The sequence below is a fragment of the Dendropsophus ebraccatus genome, chromosome 3 (assembly GCF_027789765.1).
Source record: "Dendropsophus ebraccatus isolate aDenEbr1 chromosome 3, aDenEbr1.pat, whole genome shotgun sequence".
NCBI lineage: Eukaryota > Metazoa > Chordata > Amphibia > Anura > Hylidae > Dendropsophus > Dendropsophus ebraccatus.
This window is the reverse complement of record NC_091456.1, coordinates 144953923-144976588: the sequence shown is the minus strand read 5'-3', so window position 1 is coordinate 144976588 and position 22666 is coordinate 144953923. Positions and strand designations below refer to the sequence as shown.

Below are 22666 nucleotides of genomic sequence, written 5' to 3'. Positions count from 1 at the left end.
CAGATTGGCCCATGTAATAGGGCCTTACAATACTATTTCCGGTACCAGTATTGGAAGGCACCATAACTGCTATAGTGAGGATAACGGTTAAACTGCATTACCAGACACAACTATGGACAAGAGTGGTGCTGTGTCTAGAAAGTGGTCCTAGACAGTCTCTCTATAGGCCAAGCAGTATTCCTCATAGGTATGTGTTTACTTATTATTCCACTTATTACTTTATCGAAAACAAATTTTAAGGTGATCTTACACGTACAGGAATATAGAATTTATCCATAGGTTTACACAAGAGCCGGCTATACTTGAAAATAAATCCCTGAATTCCTCACTTTCCAAAATCCCATCCTTGATAATATACTTTTACTGTGAGTTTAAAATACCGAGTATGAAACCTCACGATTTCTAAGTTCGCCTTATAAAAATGTACATTACCCTCTTGCGGGTTATAGTTGTCTACATTAACATGTTTTAACTAATCTCTACCCTGTTTAATCAAAAATCCTTTTCACGTGTATATTTATTGCTCTGTGAAAATCAGAAGTGATGCCAGTAATGTGTTCTTGCTGGAAATTTTTCAATTTCCCCAGCTAAACACACAACAGTTCACTATTTTCAAATAATTGGGAATTGAATTTTCACACTTCAGAATGTAACAATTTGTCATTTGCAGTTTGGGAGAGAGAGTACATCCAACGAGAACATAACTGGGGTTTGGCGTTGTAGGCAATAAATAGTAGGTGAACAAAGGCCTCAGTGTTTTCACCAGATGGATTGTGGCAAAGGCTACTATACTGTAAGGAGGAGGATGTTAAACAGGCATTAGGTGCTGAGGGATCAATTACTTGATGTAGACTCTCTATAAATCATTGAAAACCAAGCTAATTGAAATTCCATCTGCGCACTTCATCTTAACTTTATGACCATTAACTAGTACTAGAAAGACACAGCCTGAACTGCTACTGTGAGGATTAACTACAGAGCAATGCACTTCTATGTATCCCACCTTAAACCTCTAAGACTCCAACTCAGACAGAGCTTTAAACTTTGAACTCTATTTCCAATGTATGGAAAAAGGAAAGTTGGCACTGACTATTCACGCACTAAATCTGTATATAAAAACATTTTAGGGGGAGCTGTATTGAATTATAAGCTCCGAAGGGTTTTTTGTTCTTCACAAAGTCACAGCTGGGGTCAACAGCAGGACATTCTGAGAGTCACTGTGCACTGAATGAGTAGACAGACATTTGTTAGAAGAGTTACAAATGTCTAACATGGAAGATCTTGGCCAATATTGGGACTGTACTTCCAACATGTAAAAAGTTATCTTAACTCTAAACCACAAACCTATGCCCATGTCCCTTCCTGCCGCCACAACCTCAAAAATATTGAGGTATACTGTGGTGCACTTCTCTCAGCTATAGCTATATCAGAGGGGGTCTTAGCACTAAAGGGGACATTCATATGTTTCATAAATACGGTCCATGCAAGGTCGATGTGCGATGGACCAGAATTCAGAACTCCCAGTCTCCCGGTCCCGGCGGCTGCAGCGTCTGAGCCAATCACAGGCCAAGGCGGTCCCATCCTGTGATTGGCTCAAGTGTTGCAGCTGCCAGGACCGGGAAGCTGCGGAGCACAAGAGAGAAGACCAGGAGCGCTGAGAGGAAAGGTATCAGGTGTTTAGGCAAGGGCTACATGGACATCGCTAACGATGTCCATGCAGCCCTTACTGCCCGATTATCGGGCCATTTAATAGGTCCAATAAATAAGTGTCGATCTAGCAAATAGGCGCTTATTTACTAAAATGATCGGCCCGTAGTGCCTTTGTGATAGTACCCTAAGACTTTAACCAACATAATGTTTTAACATATCTAAATGACAAAAACGCTTTAAATATTCCTTTTACTGAAGAGGAACAATTGTCCAGTTCGGGTTGGCTGGATGTGCATGCATTCTCATTGGGGAGATGCTGCCAGAAAACAAAAGGTTCAGACAGCAGAAATCCAACATGCCGGATCTTTCTCTCTCCCAAACTAATTTGTTGGGCGGGAAGCCCCCTTATATATTAAACAGTGGGTTAGACAGCCTAAAGATGTGCCAGATTTATCATAAATCCTCTGCATTCTTGGACTGTCTAATCTAGATTTACACTAAGTAAAACATAGTTAATAGAAATAAATCTGGGCCAATACATTACTTTATGTTTTGGCTTATTCATGCTGTAGGCTATCCTTGTGGGGTAATTCTATAAATATTAGCTCCAATACCACAGCTATGAATATATGTGAGGAAGAAGAGGTTTTTGGGTTTCCATACAGTTTCTAAGATCTTCAGTTTGTACTCTTTTCAGAACTGATTTTCCTATTGAAAGCTCAATGAACAAAAAAAAGTACTCTTATCCAGAAAGAGAGAATGAAAATAGGTTTCCTCTAAGGACTGTCTATTGGGTTAATGACACCTGCCACAAATTAAGTGGATGAGGAAATCCATGGCTATAAGACATTGTCTAACGATAGGAGATAGCAACTAAAGTAAAAGAGATAAGACTCTTGACTGTGAACAGACAGCATATAGTGAACACAAAGAGTCTTTATAAATGGGGACACTGCCTTCTATCAATCACTAGCATTATCCTCTTACATCTCTGAGTAAGCAATAATGTCAACTGAACCTTCCCTAAATGCTTAAACTGAACATCATGAGTAAAACGACAAAACTGTGGAAGTCAACAGAAGTCTACATAAACCCAAAGATTTGTGTATAAAACTAGATCAAGGTAAGGGTAAGAAGAGCTTTTCTTATGCTTAAGGGGACAAATAATTTAATTTTAATAATATCAATGCCATCATAATCTTTGTTGGCCTCATAGGACATAGCATCAATGAGTTCTAACAGGACCATAAGGGCCCGTTCACACTACAGAATCGTAATTGGAGGGCTTGCACACATCCGCTCTCTGCCCCTTTCCGCTCAAAGAATTGACATGTCAATTCTTTGACCAGAGAGGCGCGGAGAGCGGAGGCACGCAAGCCCTCCTATTTAAACAGATAGAAGGCAGGATTCGGCGCTGAGTCTGCACAGGGGTTCCGTGCTGAATTTCGGCGCAGATTCTGCAGTATAAACAAAATAATCCAACATGACTAGTGGTTGGCTATAAAAGTCATCTTCAAATATGGTTGTCTAGTGTGGGACTTTTTGGGTTATTGTCCCAACATTAGATCCTCTATGACTCTTATTCTGTTTCATAGTGTTCACAAAACCTTTGAATGTCTCCCACTAATAGAATCATTTTACAGATTTTCTTACTTTCACCGTGACAAAAAAAAAAAAAAAAAAGGAAAATTACACCATTTTACACATCTTCCTCAACCTTTCTATAAAATGCTAAATAAGAACTTCCAACAAATCCATCTGATGTCTTACAGCTACAATGGAACTGAAATCCCATCCTATTAAGCCCATTGTTTGTCTTCACCTTTGGCCTCAGTGAAAAACTGAACAAGGAATAACATCTCTTCAGCTGTCCAAGGCTCCTTGTAGACCCGCTTTCTTGACACATGTGGATTACCACGTTGACTGAACTGATTGCTGGTTATCAGTAAGATTAGATGGATCACGTTAAGCCGGCCAGGATGTTTTTGACAATTGCTGAATGTTCTGGAATCTCACATATATGTTACATGCCACTTGGGTTAAATTGCTCAGTTTGCCATTTATGGATGGTTTTAATTCCACTGATAAGATTAGATTTACTGTAGCTTTCCTAGTAAAGCATAGCTCTTACATTATGTGGATCAGTTTATTTGTATTAGAATATCCTATTAGTGGGAAAATGGAAAATCTTCCTCGTCTACATAATCTGGTTGGATAGCAGAGCACAAGTGAATGTTAATGTGGCAATAAGCTTATGTGGCTTAATCTGTATTATTAACATGATGATAATCTCAGTGTGAGAGCTGCTGGGGCTGTTGACTCAGTGTTGAGGACATGTTAAAGGGGTTGTCCGGCGAAAATCTTTTTCTTTCACATCAACTGATTTTAGAAAGTTAGAGAGATTTGTGATTTACCTCTATTTAAAAAATCTCAAATCTTCACATACTTTTCAGCTGCTGTATGACCTGCAGGAAATGTTTTCTTTTCAGTCTGACACAGTGCTCTCTGCTGCCACCTCTGTGCGAGACAGGAACTGTCCAGAGCAGCAGCAAAACTCTATAGAAAACTTCTCCTGCTCTGGACAGTTCCTGTCTCGGACAGAGATGTCAGCGCTGTGTCAGACTGAAAAGAAAACCTTTCCTGCAGGACATACAGCAGCTGATAAGTATGGGAAGACTTGAGATTTTTTTTTTTTTTAAATAGAAGTAAATTACAAATCTGTATAACTTTATAAAACCAGTTAATTTGAAAGAATAAGATTTTCCCTGGATAACCCCTTTAACAAACTAGGAGCAAAATAGCTCAAGGCTTCTAGATTCCAAAATATATATGCATATATACGCAAAAGAGTATATATATATATATATATATATATATATATATATATATATATATGTCTTTCTATAGAAAATTACCAAAAATCATATTGTGTATTTCCAGTATGCTTGGAGATTATGTATTTCAAAGTTAGGAGATTTGTTTCAGGTGCATCTCTCACAATGTGTGGCTGCTGCTCCTAGCGCTATGTATCTGTCCATCTCCAGAAGGCTGGATGGCAATTAAATACTGATTAATTACTGCATCAACGTGATGCAATGAAATGCATGTACGAACATAGTCTAATGGCTGTTCAATCAGAAAGAATTCTGAGAAAAAAGCTTAACCAACTTCAGGGCTTATATCAACCTGTCGCAACAGTAAAAATTGATCTTGTATATCTAACAGTGGAGCAGATGGACACATTCTATTTGAATATTTTTAAAAGGATAGGGAGAATTTACTGATTTGCTGATCTCAGTAGGGCTCCAAAGTAGGCGGATCAACAAATGGCAACCATCAAAGAACCAGATGTCTAGCAGATGACGATCGCTTTAAGGAGTTCTTGTCAATAATAATGGAAGTAAGCTACTGCATAGGCAGAGCCAAAATCCGTAACAATGCAGCCCGTGCATTCCTCTTATCAATTGAATATGCCTTTAAGATCAATGAATCTAAGAATCTGCTTGTTTAGGAGTGAGCGTGGTGGCTGCTTACATGTTGGCCATGAGTCTCTGGCAGTGTAACATGTGTCATGCTGGGCCTTTAATTCCTGTATATGCAGGACAATTACCATCACAATTTACTCCTTATCAAACATAATGATACAGTGGTCTATCAACTTACAACAGGCATGTCCAAACTTTTTTCGAAGAGTGCCAAATTTGATGAAGTGAACATGTGCGAGGGCCGACCATTTTGCTTGACATTCTTTGGACCATTAAAATGAATGCACATAAACTTTTTTTTACAAAGGTTATTGAAAACGGCACACTTTTCATACTTAAAAAATCCCGGGGCACACCACCAACCAAAATGGCACAAAATGACACTAAAACAGTACATATTATACAGATAGTTAATAATATAGATTCTAAATGTATTTATACTCATTCAGTGTGAAACCTGGGCCTGTTTCGATAAACACAAAAGGGATATCCCTGTTTCTCTCCCCCATCCCCATGTTTTTCTCCCCCCTGCTTCTCTCCCGTTTCTCCCCATCCCCATGTTTCTCTCCCCCCTGCTTCTCTCCCCTGTTTCTCCCCCATCCCCATGTTTCTCTCCCCCTGCTTCTCCCCCATCCCCATGTTTCTCTCGCCCCTGCTTCTCCCCATCCCCATGTTTCTCTCCCCCCTGCTTCTCCCCCATCCCCATGTTTCTCTCCCCCCTGCTTCTCCCCTATCCCCATGTTTCTCTCCCCCTGCTTCTCCCCCATCCCCATGTTTCTCTCCCCCTGCTTCTCCCCATCCCCATGTTTCTCTCCCCCCTGCTTCTCCCCCATCCCCATGTTTCTCTCCCCCTGCTTCTCCCCCATCCCCATGTTTCTCTTCCCCCTGCTTCTCCCCATCCCAATGTTTCTCTCCCCCCTGCTTCTCCCCCATCGCCATGTTTCTCTCCCCCTGCTTCTCCCCATCCCCATGTTTCTCTTCCCCCTGCTTCTCCCCATCCCCATGTTTCTCTCCCCCTGCTTCTCCCCATCCCCATGTTTCTCTCCCCCCTGCTTCTCCCCATCCCCATGTTTCTCTCCCCCCTGCTTCTCCCCCATCCCCATGTTTCTCTCCCCCCTGCTTCTCCCCCATCCCCATGTTTCTCCCCCCCCTGCTTCTCTCCTGTTTCTCCCCCATCCCTGCTCACCTTCCTTGAGATGCTCGCCGCGGGCGCCGTCCCCCTCACCTACTGGCCCGGACGTGCTCCTCCAATCAGGGGAGACCGGGAGTGTGGTGCGTGGCGCACCACGCTCCTGGTCTCCCCTGATTGGAGGAGCACGTCCGGGCCAGTAGGTGAGAGGGGCGGCGCCCGCGGCACACTGGTTGGAAAACACTGCTCTAGTGCACGGGAAAGGAAAGCCGAAATCTCGGACATCGCGAGATTTCGGCTTTCCTTTTCTGTGCACTAGAGTGGCATGTTGCTGCCGGATACCTGGGGGGCCGTAAAAGTTCGGAACGCGGGCCGCAAATTGCCCGCGGGCCGGACTTTGGACATGCCTGACTTACAATATGAACTGGTTCCAGAGCATTGAAAATATTGTATCTTGGGACCAAAACTATATGGAAAACTGGTAATTGGTTCTGAAAGTCCCGAAATATTATCCCAAAATTACAATTTAAAGAAAAAATAAGTAGGTAATTAAATGGAAAAAAACACATGCATCAGTCAGGAGAAGCTACTGGGGACTGTAATTTACTTTCTATGTAGGAGACTGGAGCCTTTTCAGAGTCCTATACAGATTACTCAGGGTCCCAGTTGTTTATAATGATTATACTACCTTTATGTTTAGATCAGCGGCAGCATACTAATATTTACACAAAGCATTGCTCTCTAGTATGGAGCTTACAAGGATTTCCATCAATCCGAGAATGGGGATCCGATCTGAATGGAGTGGTATTTGAGTATGTGCACTGTCACTCCACTGAATTACAATGGAAGTTAACAAAATGGCTATCATGGCTATCTCAGTCAGTGCCTCAGAGGTTGAATGGCCATGCTCTCCCCTCTGCTCATTCTTATAATCACTGGGGGATCCCCACCTATCATGCACTTATGACCTTTCCTATGAATAGGTAGCAAGTGTTTATCTTGGAAAACCCCCATTAACATTAGTTCTTCAGATGGAAATGTCAGACCCTTGGCGAGAACTGTTCAGACTACCGACGATTATTCAGTGGTTGGAGAAGTTGTTGCCTTTATTGTTGCTGTTAGTAAAGGCAGAAAGTGAGAGGAGTAGTAGAACACACATATGAAGTTTACTTTTCCATAGGAATCCAATCCTGCAATCTCCCTGACAGTTAATTAAGATACATTTTCCCCGACCACATTCTCATTTTCCCTATTTCACAATTGCCTTTGTGGAAAGTGTTTTGTTTTTCCTAATCAGTACTAAAGACGTTTCTTTGGCCCATTAAGCTCCGCTGTGAGCCTTCGGCTTTTTTTTTTTCCAATCCTCTGTTGCTTAATTATTGAGCAGATCTTTTCTTTTATTTCTGGCAAATTGAATTGTGCTCACTATCCAGCATTTTAGGAATTATTGTCGCTCATTCAATGGATGTGGTTAAATCAGTATGTTTAGCCCCTTTTAACTAGACCTCGGCCTATTATTAAATTACAGGCTTGGTCGTCTCATGCATAATTCAATCACAGCTACAAACATGAGCATGATTGTTATTATTCGCTCAATTTTACCCATAATAATATTTCTTTGTTAATTGAATTCATTTAAATGCAGCTGTAATGTGATGGCATTATACCGCCAAGTGCCTCGGATTGCTTTATCCAATTTGATTATCTGTTGCAACGCAGACTTCAGATCATCCAAGCACTGTCAGCCCATGTCCGAGTAGATTGTTAAAGACAGGTTTCATTTTTCTAGTGATCACATTGGCTTGTTTGGTCCATTACTAGATTTTTTTGGCTGCGCACCTTTTACACAAGACCTAATAAGTTCTTAGCAGAGAAGATTAACCTGCTAAGACAATAAAACTTAGGGCTGCATAAGGGTCCATTTACACAGAAAGATTATCTGCCAAAGATTTAAAGCTAAAGCCTGAGATTTCTCCTCTTTTCAAATCCATTCCTGGCTTTGGCTTCAAATTTTTGGCAGATAATCTGTCAGATAATCGAACCTGCTAGATAGGCTCGTTTACTGAGCCTATTACATGGCTCGACCATCGTGCAGCAAGGGCTGCCCAGTGTAAAATAATAAAGTTCATGCTTACCTGACCACGCTCCCCGATGCTTCTGCCCTCAGCCAATCACTGGCCGTGGTCTGTCACTTCAGATGCTAGCTCTGTACTTCCACCAGTGGCTGCAGACAGCGTGCAGAAGACAGGAAGGTATCAGGGAGTGGTAAGAAGCATAGAGGAGCATGGTCAGGTATGTACAAACTTTTTTTTTTTTTTTTTACACAATTGTTGGTCGCACATCACTATTACATGTAGCGATGCGCGCACAGCAGCCGAAAATTTTAGGTCAGGACCTAAAGACACAATCAGTCAATGATCGTTGTCATCTCCTGATCGTTTTCTATATTACACAAAGCAATGATCTGCTGAATCAGCCTGATTTGGCAGATTGTCGCTCCATGTAATAGGGCTCTTTAAGGGGTTGTTCACATTACCTGACCACACTCCACTGTAATGTGTGGGTTAATCTGGAAGCAAGGACTCAAATTCTCTGCAGCACCACCATAGGAGAAATAGTACCTTACACTCTTGAAATTAATAAGGTGTAATGCACAGATACTCAGGGTCCTATAGACAAGAACATACCCTTTGGGCCTGTTCACACTGAGCAAAAGAGCCGGAATTTCAAGCCGAGCCTATGCCACGGACACCACTTGAAATTCCTTCAATGGGACTTCTTTCAAAGAATTCTTTGAGTGGAGAGTGCAGGCGCATGAAAAATCCCTTTGAAACAATAGGACATGCCGAATTTCAAGCGGAGTACACGATGCAGGCTCCGCTTGAAGTTCTATCTCTTTTGCTTAGTGGAAACGAGGCCTTAGTATCCAATTTCTGCTTAGGGTGATAGATGAAGGACTTAACAGGAGACATCCTTATCCCCTAACCCATCTTGACTCCCTAATAGGGTACTTTAAATAGGCCAACTCCACCATTACTTCACGACCTGTACAATGTTTGTTTTGTTTTGTTTTGTTTTTTGTTTCAGTTTAATTTCTATGTTCCCCAAAGTTTTAAACAAAGAATAGTAAAGAGAGCTCAACACTAGCAACATTTATTCCTTCAGACCAGGGCCCCATTTATTCCTTATGAGCTGCTGTATGTTTAATGAAGAATGGAAAAATATGAAACGTTTAAAATTGGAAATAATGTGTCTGCTACCTCTTGCTGAAACAATCAGTATAGTTTTCCAGATACCAAGGAAAGTTTTTTTTTTCTCCTTGGCATGAACTGAACTGTCTGTAATTGCCAGAGGCCAAGCCATGGAATACTTAACTAATTGTACCTTCTCATAGAATTATAACATTTTAATCCTTTTCCAAGTGTCACACTAGATCATTATTACCATATAAGCAATCGCGGGAGGGGCAATGAAATCTGGGAAGTAAGTTGTAAACATACACAAGGCTGGTCTCCTTCCAGTTTGGCCTCAATATTCATTGAAGAGCCATTATTTTAAGACTAGTATATCTGACAGCTTATCCAATACTAATGAGCTCTTATTGGTGTCTGGGAGAAAGAACATTGTGTAGCCATTAACCTATCATGCAGGTGTGGTTTAATCCACATGCAATGTTCACAATATCCCCTCTCATCCTGAAAGTTATACTTCTGAGACAAGTGCAGGATGGAAGTCATGTGACATACAGTGTTTTTCCAAAAATAAGGCCTACTCAGATAACAAGACCTAGATTTTTGCAGGCTTTTTGGACTAGGCTTGAAATATTAGCCCTACTGTAAATTAAAAAAAAGCCGTAGTCAAAGTCACCTGACCAGATACCTGACACTGGGTGCTGAAAATCAGCCAATCAGTGCAAGACTTGTTATGCTCCGCCGCAATCTGCTCTAGACAAGCTGCAGATGATGCAGAGGTAAGAAGATGCGAAGTAGGGGACATTGAATATGGGAGGGGGGAAACCAACCTGGATAACAACTTTAAGTTGGCTTTCTATATCAGTGAAGCGGTGGAACTGGCCAACTTTTCAACTTTTTCCCCGGTAAGAGATAATGATTAATTACTTGGATTTCAACTACCTGATCTTTTTTATCTCAGAATGCTAAGTCACTGGCAGAACTTCTGCTCTTACAAACACGTATATACCAGGCAACTAGCTGTTAGTCAAATAAGCTTTCAGGTGACAGCTATCAAAGTGTAAGGTCAGTCCTCAGGTAAGTAGTCCTCAAGGTTTTTAAAAACTTACAGGAAGTTAAAGGGGTTAGCTAGACGTAGAAAAAAAACCATTCATTAAACATTCCATTGAAGTGAATGGAGACAAGTTGTAATAGCACACATAACCTAAGAACAGGTGTGGTGCAGTTTTTGGAAGACTTTCTTATCCTGGATATTGCTTTTAATAGACACTCGTATTAGCTAACAATTGTTCAACAAATGATAGCATTCACTTTTCTTGAGCAACTCATATGGGAACGTAACTACTAGAGATGAGCGAACCTGGAGCATGCTCGGGTAGATCCGAACCCGAACTTTTGGCATTTGATTAGCGGTGGCTGCTGAACTTGGATAAAGCCCTAAGGCTATGTGGAAAACATGGATATAGTCATTGGCTGTATCCATGTTTTCCAGACAACCTTAGAGCTTTATCCAAGTTCAGCAGCCCCCGCTAATCAAATGCCGAACATTGGGATTCGAATCGGCTCGAACCCGAACCCGGTTCGCTCATCTCTAGTAACTACATATGATAGCTAGAAACTAATAGTGGTGGGGCACATTGACTAACTACTTGCTTAGTACCAAAAGAGCTTGCTCAAACCCTGGTGGCACGATAGGTACAATTGTAATGCAAATTCTAGAGCAAGATACCACCATTTACTAGTTCCACAAGCTAATTTGGTTGTAGCCCCATAACTACAGGCCCGCTCTATAATGATCACCATAATGTGGTAATATATACGATCAGATGCACAAATTGCACTAATAGAAAAGTTTCAATAACATATAATCTTAGCAAACTGTATGCTTACCTGCACGGAATGCATTAGAAATGTGCAATGCTGAGCATATCCAAAATATATACTTCAGATCTAACAACATATTGACCTGGTGGGAAAAAAAAGAAAAAAAAGAAAGTGCATTAACTTATGGCTCTCGGTACTGGACTGGACATTTCAGCTACAAACAAAAAGAATTTAGTTATTTGGTCTGAAGGCCTGCTTGTATTTTCTCGCTCACAATAAGCGGTCTGTGGGAGCCCTAGACTACTTGACAATCAGCTGCTCTGGCCTGCTCCCCATGATGATGTCAGAGATGTGAGCTAAGGGAGAGGACGGCTGAGAACCTCGTGTTCTGTTCACTGAAAATAAACAGATGTGAGGAAAGGAAACACCTTGAAAAAAATCCATGTTTAAAGTAAAAGTCTGGTCATTGATGTCGACTTCATTAATGAGACTGGACCCAAAAACGTTCTTGTAGCACAGCTTGTTAAACAGAGTAACAATAACAATAGAGGTATATGAATGCCCGGGTGATGTTATTGGAAGCTTACCTTGTGAGTGTAACGTTATACATGATAATGAGTACTTGGTTATGGATACCTGGAAATGAGTAACTGGCTTCTCAGTGGGGGATCCATACACATTTTATTATGTATTCTTTAAAATACACAAGAAGTTTACAAGAAAAGATAGTAATCATACTGGGCGCCTTGGGTTACTAAAAAAAATTGCTAAAAAAAAAAGAAGAAAGCCACCCTTGATTCAGAACCCATGGCATGGTCCAATGGGCTACAAAGTATCTTCTTAAGAAGAAACATCTTAAACTGCTAAATATTTGAGTATATCTGCACTATACTGAGACCTAAAGGGTCTTGGCATTGCAACACACCAACCTATAAATGGTCAACCCAAGAAAGTAAATAGGTTGTCACACAAATGCTTCAAAAGAACCCAAGCTGCAATCTACTAACTACATCAAGCAATTCCGTAAATGTGAGTGATCCAGCTGCCAAAGGTCCACCATGCGTATAGCAAAACCATTGCTACTGGATAATATGTGACATAATACAAGGTAGCTTCATTCAGTAATGGAACAAAGTAAGAAGTTATTGAAGATGTTTGAGATTATTGGTAGCATGGTGGCCGTGTCATTTCTGCTTCTCCACTTACTTTCTACAGCTACTAGAGAGAGTTATGTCACTGCAAGTATTCTCTTTATACAAAGGATTAATTCCAACTCTTGGGTGGAAAATTTTACATGTCAGCCTTTACTCTACTTGCTGCCCTTTCTCCATCATGTTCTACATTTTAGGAATTCCTGAAGAAAACCCCCACAAAGGAAGGCTGGGTTAGCGAACACAAGTCATTTTACTACTATTTTCATCCCTGGTTTATTGTCCCAAGTGTCCAGGAGTAATAAGGAAGTACAGTATTACTATTTTATCTGTTGCATCTAAGGTTTGGGTTCCCCTTCTAGTGACCTCCATTTGATTGTCAGATGTTACATTGTCCATATACTTAAAGGGAGTTATCCCCTAGCCACAGGACTGTGGGGTGCCTAACCCATGTGGCCCTTGCAATCTTTATAATGGGGACCCCAGTCTCGCATTAGACTGGAGCAGTGGGTGACATGTGTAAATTACTGTTCTATTAATTCCCTATAGGGGCCACAGAAAAAGCAAAACTGTTGTTTCCATAGCTTCATTCGAAAATGAATTGGGTGGTGCATGCATGGGTCCCCAGATGAAGTCCCAGGACCGTGGTGCAGTGTGTAGGATAGTTCAGAGCCCCCAACAGCCTGGGGGATTCCCCACATGGTCAAGTTACTTAAAGAGCCCTGGTCACTTTTCCATGCATGTTTGTTTATATGATATGTACATCTACTGTAAATTACATACTGGAGTTATTTTTTTGGCTTATTGCACTTTAGTATTTACCTGGATGCACATTTACTGATATTAATGTTGTGACTGATTCACTTTTAGGTGGGTTTCCACATATATATATACATATATATATATATTTGGTTTTAAATGGTTTTATTGGGTTAGGGCTTTTTGTGCTTATTGTATAATATATATATATATATATATATATATATATATATATATATATATATATGCTTAATAAAGGATTTCTTCATTATTGGTGGTGTGCCTAGTGCTATGTGATATATTTTCCTTCTTTTTTGTTCATTATACATGTCTGACCCCATCGATACATTCTAACAGGAGACTTGTGTCCCTATTCTGAAAGTCACAGGTGGTCTCAGCTGTTAGCCCCCTCACAATCACATAACTATTCCCTAGGTTGTGTTTACACGTACAGGATCTGCAGCAGATTTCATGGTGCTGCTATCAATGTAACTAAACAACTGAACACAGCATCAAATCTGCGCCATCAAATCTGCTACGTGTGAACGTACCCTAAGGGCCAGTTCACATGAAGCAAAAGCGTCAGAGCTCTCCAGCACAGAATCCTGCTTACTCAGTGTGTCAATGGGAGGGCCCGTGCATCTCCGCTTCCAACACCCTCTACTCAAAAAATTGACATGTCAATTCTTTGAACGGAGGGCGGCGGAAGCGGAGGCGTGCAAGTTCTCCTATAGATACACTGTGGGACACTGATGCCAGTGGAGAAATCCGCCGCAGAATTCCACCGCTTTTGCTCAGTGTGAACTGGCCCCTAAGGTGAAAGATGGCTGCTTGTGCATGGGGTCATCTAGCGAAGTAGTCTATTAAAGGGGTTATCCATCGCTACAAAAACATGGCCACTTTCTTTCAGAGAAAGCCCCACTCTTGTCTCCAGCTTGGGCGGGGTTTTGCTGCTTAGTTCTATTAAAGTGAATGGAGCTTAATTGCAAACCGCACCTGAACTGGAGACAAGAGTCGTGTTGTCTCTGAAAGAAAGTGGCCATGTTTTTGTAGCAATGGATAACCCCTTTAAGTTATGCAGCAAGCCATTAACGACTAAGGCCTTGATCACACTCAGCGCCGAGATCCTGAAATCCTGCCTTCAATCTCTTCGAACGGGAGGGCTTGTGTGCCTCTGCTCTTCACGCCTCGGCTCAAAGAATTGAGGGGAGAGGAGCAGAGAGCGGAGGCTCGCAAACCCTCCCATTTAAACACATTTAAGGCAGGATTCAGTGCACGGGCCGTTTTCTGCACTGAATCTCGGTGCCAATTCTGTAGTGTGAATGGAGCCTAAGATGGGAATATCCCTTTAATAACTGGTTATGTGACTCCCTGGCAGCAACATGGATAATAAGAACTCTGTAGTAAGTAAGAACCCAATGGAAGAAGTGAAAGTGGCCTACAATGAGAAGGGAATTATGAGCTCTGACTGCTGCCAAGTTGCTTTTTCCCTTGCATGTTGCCAGTGCAGGGCCAACCCAGCTTTAGCTGAACACCTGAGTCATACAAGACAGACTGGTTGTTGGGGGCGGACTGCCAAACAACCTTCCATAGCAACCAGCCTGTCCCAGATTACTCAGCTCAAAGCAGAAGTACCACTGATCTGAGGACAGAGAGGTGGCAGGGCACAAAACCACTTTTTGTCAATCATATTAGATATTATGAGATGATTTGTAAGCCCCATGGAGTCTCTCATAGGGATGGTGGTGTCACTGCCAATGTCAGGGCTGCTCAGAACTAAACATATATGGAAATGTATTGACTAGGCATGTTCTGTATAATTAAAGGGGCTTCCATAAATTGATCACTACACATATACTCAGGACATGGAAAACTGCAGTAACCATTCCGGCTGTGGTGAGGAGCTGGCAGGATGCCTCAAATCACTTTCTAATTGTGGCTTCTAATACATTACATATCCATTTCATTCCAATATGTACAATGCTATAACAACCTGGCAGAGTCCCCTGCAAACTGTTAGGACATGAACTATATCCCTCGAGTCTTTACAGTCAATGCATTCAGTTAGTATGCTCTGCAATAGCCCAATAAGCATCACAGGTAATAAATGATTTGCACATTAGCAACATTTGTTACAAAGCCAGAGTCGGGGAGGATATTCATAACTCCGAAGTAACTGTACAAAAGCTACAGATGTAGCAGAGCAGGCTTAGTCATCTGGCACACTTAGACACATCTGCACAGGACTGATGGAAACCCCAGTCCACTATATCAAAGTCATGAAGATGTGTCGCCCAAAGAAAACAAATTCACTTCTGCTACATCTGTAGGTTTCCTACATGTTGTTGGACTTGAATACATAAGTAAATGGACTGCCCACCTCTAGTCTCTATAGTGTTAGTTGTGTGTTTTCAATCCAGCTGCTAAATTCAACTCAAGTCTTTGATGTCGGGGTCATTCATTGGCTTTTCTACACATAAGGATCCTTAAGTGACAAGCCATTTCATTGTAGACTATAGAAGTACTGTCAATGGCGCTGCTCCACTGACCCAGTCTAATCCTTACCTCTCCTTGTAGAGGATGAAGAGTGCTCGGATCCTTTTTTCTCCCCTTAGCAACCTCCTCCTGAAGTTTCCTGCACGTTCTCACATCCCCCCTCCTTAGCTGTTACTGGTGGTCTTTAACAATAAGCAGTTGTCAAGCTTCCTCTAAGTGGGTGGTGATAATGTAGACTTCTATGGGCATTTTATGTATGTGTTTTTCCTGAGGTAGTGACCCCAGTACATGTACCCGGCACTCGGGTCATACAATAACTCTCTATGTGTCATTGGGCTCCATCAGCATTGAAAAGAAAAAGTTTTCTAATACTAAATAAACACCTATAGCTGGGGGAGGGGGAGTTGTCTTTTCTAAAGCAAATGCTCCCATACATTGTGTCTATGGTGGTCTAGCTGATGTCTCCCTTGGGCAACTAGAATAACAATGTTCACACTTTCTCTGCCATAAAGAATGACAATAAAACACCTATATAAGTAAATCATGTATATATAGTCATCATTAACCATATACTACATTCACTGTGTTTGCTTAGTAAAGTGCCAGTTGTTCCTTTGTTATAATATTGCCATGTGATGGGTTGTATATCACATGTGCTTCCCTTGGAGTCAAATATATATGGGCTGGGCCCTGAACACATATTAAGGGTGTGTTCACACATTCAGGTTTTTACTTGTAATGCCAGGAATGGATTTAAAAAGAGTAGAAGTCTCAGTCTTTCCTTTATAGGTGTTCTCCATTTCTGACTTTATATTCAATAATTGTGGTTAAAAACCTGAAAGTGTGAACACAGCCTAAGCCACAAAGGCTCTTATTAGCTGCTCTACAAAGAGCGTATAACTAGTCGCCAATGCAATAAGCCCCGCCAGGTAAGATACGGCTATCGTCCACGTGGCGACTGATAATATGGGTCTCCCCCGGAGCTGCTCACCCGTTTTTAGAGCTGCCTCCCTCCCACCTCTGTTTGCAGTCACCGCCCTATGTGTGGCTCATGGAGACAGCTGGCTTTTGTTATGTGAGACTGATCTGGGACTGCATCTTTTCAGAGGTGAAATCATATCCACAGCAGCCGGGGGTCCCCAGTCCCTGCAGTCACAGGACACCTCTGCTCTGCTGCCTCCCTCTCTCATTGGCTTGCTTTACCATCCATCAGATCAGTCTCTATAGGATTAATGCTGCATGCATATATATATATATATATATATATATATATATATACTGTATACACATGCAGACATGGAACACAATGCAGATGTGGCACTACTATACCCATTTGAAGACTACATGTCATCTATAGACTATAGTTCTGTGCTTACTTTTAACCCTTTCCATTCTCTAACAATGCATACAGTAGGTTCATATAAACTTCTTACAATTTCAATAGCATTGATATGAACAAGTCTTTAGTGCTTGACTAATCATTTCCCATGCACGAAAACACTAGAAAGAAGAAATAAATGATGCCAATCCAAAAGCTGACACAAAGGGGGTGTGTGTGAAAAACCTCGTGTTAGGATGGCTTTGCTGCAAGATGCTGCGGAGAGCAGTTCCCGTCTCGTCCAGCAGGGGTCGCGCTGGCCATTAGCAGAGCAGCAGCATGCATTCCTAGACATCCTAGTGCCAGGGTCTCATCCAGAACAATACCTATAGCGCTGTGACTCTCCTAAAAATGAGCCCAACTATCAGTGCCTAACTACAGCATCCTCCCCTCTAACTCCATAGGACACATACAGCTTTTTGACTTTCTTTGTTAGAAAACTTCTTTTTTTTCTCTCTCTGCCTGTCTGAAGTAAATCCTTAACCCCTTAAAGTCCCACACAGTGTAGACTTCCATTAACTCCCATGACTTTACAAGGCTCTATTGAAATGCAGCAACATGGTGTAACATCTGTGGGGTAAATATTGCCTCTGAGGATATCCATTGTCCAGTGTCCACAGACTACTAGGAGAAATGTACTCATTAACTTGTAACAGGAGCTGACCCCCCTGCCAGAGAGGATTTGGATTAGAGATATTGGACTTGGTAAGTACAAAACTAAAGAAACTCCTTGTGATCCTATATAGTAGTATACTGCAGTTAGGGTGTACAAAGAATACTAGCAACCTTTAGTGATTTCCTATGTGAGTGTGTAAAAAACCATGTAAAACCACTATGTCTATCCTAAGTCTTTGTCTACTACTCTGCTTTGTGTAGTGCTGCTACTTCATGGTCCATTGACCCTTTGTGTTAGGCACCTAAATCTTCATGTCTGAGTTTTTGCTGCTAGATCCTTAAGACTTTAAGGGTTTCATAGCAGAGAATGGGAAGGAGCTTTCCAAGAACAGCAGCAGCCCAGTACTTGATAGCAGATCTGACTATGACCTGCCAGATGTCACTGACACCAACCTCTCCATACATCCTCACCAGACCTGCATCTCTGGATTATAGAACAATACAGTAAAAAAAAAAAAAAAAAAGTTGAAAGCAGATAACAATTTTATCCATAGGCTTCATTTAACCCTTTCCTGCAACAATCATCATTTTTTTTTCTTTTCACTGAAGCAAACCTGTCCTCCCCATGCACATAATGAATGAAAGTGGTTTACCTTTAAAGGTGACTTAATATTGTCTTAGCTTCATCAAGTCCAGTGTTATACAGGGATGTAGTCCAGAGTTGCTGCTGCTGGAGGAGGAGGATGATGCCTATGTATGTCCCTGGGTCAGAGGATGCTGAGGAGCTATTGTCTTTCTGGGTCCTATAGTGGAGGTTCCCTGGGTTGCAGCTGATGGCAGAGCTCTCTCCAGCCTGTGTCTGTACAGAGTCCTAGTGGAAGAAGAAATAGAGTCTGTTTGGCTGCAAGTTCAAATGCGGGATCTGACACCCCTCATGATTATATCATTACACCGTCAGCAGAGTGAGAAGGAGGGGCACTCAATGTGAGAGGAGGGCTCACTCACCCTCCCAGAGGCCAGGAGATCCCAACTACAGCCCCAGCCCTCCCCAGCACTACACACTCCAATACCAACCCTCATACTGGCTTCCCTGCTGCAGCCACTCACATAGAGATCAGGATCAGGACTGATCACATTACTAGGGTGATAAATGCTGATAAATACCCAGCTGATACCAAATACTTGTCATAGAAGTCTCCAGTCTTTATAGTGTAAGGATAAATATTGGTGTAACATTATAAATCTTATTACATCCTCACAAATAGGACCTTTACCTATTAAATTGACTATCTTTTACATAACAAAACCACAATCAGGACACTGTGATCTATATATATATTCATTAGATATATATATTATACAATATATTATATATTCATTATATATATATATATATATATGTACACACATGTAATATATATATATATATATATATATATATATATATATATACACACACAATGAATATTATATATTAGATAGATAGATAGATAGATAGATAGATAGATAGAAATATAGATCACAGTTTCCTGATTGTTGTATTAAGTTGACTATATTTTACACAATAAAATCACAATCAGGACACTGTGATCTATCTATCTATCTATCTATCTATCTATCATCTATCTATCTATCTATCCATCTCCTATCTATCTATCTCCTATCTATCTATCTATCTATCTATCTATCTATCTATCTATCTCCTATCTATCTTTCTATCTATCATCTATCTATCTATCTATCCATCTCCTATCTATCTATCTCCTATCTATCTATCTATCTATCTATCTATCTATCTATCTATCTATCATCTATCTATCTATCTATCCATCTCCTATCTATCTATCTCCTATCTATCTATCTATCTATCTATCTATCTATCTATCTATCTATCTATCTATCCATCCATCTCCTATCTATCTCCTATCTATCTATCTATCTATCTCCTATCTATCTATCTATCTATCTATCTATCTATCTATCTATCTATCTATCTATCTATTATCTATCTATCTATCTATCTATCTATCTATTATCTATCTATCTCCTATCTATCTATCTATCTATCTATCTGTCTATTATCTATTATCTATCTATCTATTATCTATCTATCTATCTATCTATCTATCTATCTATCTATCTATCTATCTATCTATATCTATCTTCTATCTATTGATCTATCTCTCTATCTATCTATCTATCTATCTATCTATCATATCTATCTATTATCTATCTATCTATCTATCTACCTATCTATTATCTATCTCCTATCTATCTATCTATCTATCTCCTATTATCTATTATCTATCTATCTACCTATCTATTATCTATCTTCTATCTATCTATCTATCTATCTATCTATCTATCTATCTATCTATCTATCACTTATTATTCATTGTAATGATCCCATACATCTAATTCTTAAACACACTGGATATGGGCGTCCAAGGGTCATTACGACAAATCATTTACGTGACGTTTATTTGACGTTATCGGAAACATTTTTGGACCGCTTTATAGCAAAAATTTGTTGCATCTACAGTTAGTCTGCATCCCCCTTACTCCTCTCTATCATCTCTTATGTGACAGTCCAAGAAAACGCCTAGGCATTAACCCCAGAGCCAAAACCATGTCCCCCCACATCCCTTTGGCCTCCACATTATTCACATTGTAATACACATTTCGTACATCTGGTGATTAGAACTTCTGGCAGCAATCCTTTTGCAGCAGCCTTTCCATAGTGGCTGCATGGACTCCCAGCACAAGCAGGGCTTCTACTGGGAAGGGAAGAATAGATTCCCATGATGTAAGTATTGTCTCTGCTGGCTTTGGTTACTGGCAACATAGCATTGGCATTTCTTTGAGGTAACACCTCCTGCTAGAAACATGGATGAATGGGATGGTTTTGCCTATGCACCTAATGTGTTTTTAATGAAACATGAGTCTTTTCAGCTGTCACCTAGATAAACCAATGATCTTGTAGTAAAGAAGAAAGAGAAGTTTTGTGTAACCGCAGAAGGGAAGACTGGGAATGAAGCCAGGACAGTCGTGTAATCGCTTCGGATTCATTCATGAGAGACATCTCAGCCTAAAGATGGGATCTGACCACTGTGATTGCAATAAACATGATTAGATGGAAATCTCTGCATTGTGTCTATTATCTGCATTGATCCCCTGGGGACAAGCCTTTCGTTTACTCTCTATACCCATTCACTTGAAATATCTGCAGAGCTAGGAGCTGTGTTCACACCTGTTGGAGTGAAAACAGTGTAAACAAATAAATGAATTTAGTGATCCCAGTTAACAGTCACCCTTCCTCTGACTGGGGCTTATACAGCAGTAAAGCATTCAGTGTCTCCTTACAGCCCTATACAATGATGATTCAACACAAAGGTTAAGCAAGCAGTGCTGATCACATATACCTGAAGGTAAATAGACGTGGAATGTCTTGTGGTCGTTCTCCCATTCACTGTCGCACAATAAGACAGACACTACTAAAGCTTGACTCATGGATCAGCACAGATTGGATGGATCAGGCTCTCCAGATGTCGGACAACTGTTCTTCATTCATAGACATTCAATCTATGTCGCTTAAAAAGATTTTCCAGGTGAAAATGCAAAAAAGTGCTTTTACGTATATGTAGTTGCCCATCAAATCTATGGTGGAAAAGAACTGCTACATACATCTAGTGATACTTATTATGGGGAAAGGCTGTAATTTGCAATTTCCCCAACACTGATCCTTGAATAAAAACATAAGAATATGGGCTGATCCTATCAAGATTGTGGTGATCTGCTTTCAGCATGGCAGTAAAGTGGCTTAGTCGTTCGCATTGTTGCATTGCACCACTAGGACTCCAGGGTTGAAATCTGACCAAGGGCAACATCTGCCTGAAGTCTGTATATCTTTATTGTGTTTGTGTGGGTTTCCTCCTACACCATATAAAATACTACTGGTAGGTCAATAAGGAATATAGATGTGAGCCCCAATGGGAAAAGGGATCTATCTCTGTACAGTGCTGTGGAATATGTTGGTGCTATATACTGGAATAAAAAAGTAATTGTAATTAATTAAGAAAATATACTAGAAATCTAGATTATCAGACCACAGACAAAAAAACAACAACTTTATTTCCAGTAACATAAGCAGTAAACTGTAAGGGACAAATGATACTGACAGATGTAAGATACTGGTCTGGCAGATACCTCCCATGTGGAATTTCTGTCACCAACTGGTTTCCCACAGTCCCTTCTAGAAACACACCACAGACCACCAACTTCACTGACTCTCACACACTCCATTACAACAATGGAAAATGCCAGCCCTGGCTCCCAAAATAGTCTGCACTGAAAGTGACGGCTAAAAATAGGCGTGATGACATCACAAGCTGTCCGCAGCCTATGGAGTTACAGCCGGATGGAACATGGTCAGGATATACGGGCTTGCAATATCCGGACATTTTGTGATAAAATTCTGTGTAAATAGATTCCGATGCTCCCGCTCAGAGCCTTGACCCTTCACATGGCGTGCACATGTATTCAATAGACAGCCTTATCTTTCAATTTTAGATAAGGGGATGACATTGGTTGTCTTATTGCAGCTTTAATGGCCATTGATCTCTGCAACACAAGAGCTAAATCAATAAATGGTGTGCCAAGTGGTGATTGGAGACAATAGCATTGAGGGGATTCTGTACACATCTAGCTAAGCTCCTGTTTCTGCCTAATCGCCAATTTACCCTTGTAACAACAAGGGCAAGTGTAAGTCAGTCTATCTATCTATCTATCTATCTATCTATCTATCTATCATCAAATTATCTATCATCGTCTGTCTGGATATATGTTCTCTATAAATCCTTCACAGCAATCAATACCACCGTGATGCATTAAGTCTCACATTAGGTGTCACTTGATATATCTGTGACATGGCAGCTGCCAACGTTTCAGTGCAAGTAAGTCCTGAGCTGTGTGATGCATTGCACTGGGCA

At 40.8% G+C, this 22666-nt stretch overlaps 1 protein-coding gene across 1 annotated transcript in view; it reads right to left on the bottom strand.

Annotated features, from left to right (window-relative positions):
• VCAN (versican) overlaps nucleotides 1–18545 on the bottom strand; it is an 80105-nt gene extending 61560 nt beyond the window's left edge. The window contains exons 1-2 of the mRNA XM_069962878.1: nucleotides 18332–18545; nucleotides 11346–11421 (exon numbers count right to left, since the gene is read on the bottom strand). Coding sequence (XP_069818979.1) covers nucleotides 11346–11415 — 70 coding nt within the window. The 5' untranslated portion in view covers nucleotides 11416–11421; nucleotides 18332–18545. The remainder of the gene's footprint in view (nucleotides 1–11345; nucleotides 11422–18331) is intronic.
• Between the last annotated feature and the right edge of the window lie 4121 nt (nucleotides 18546–22666).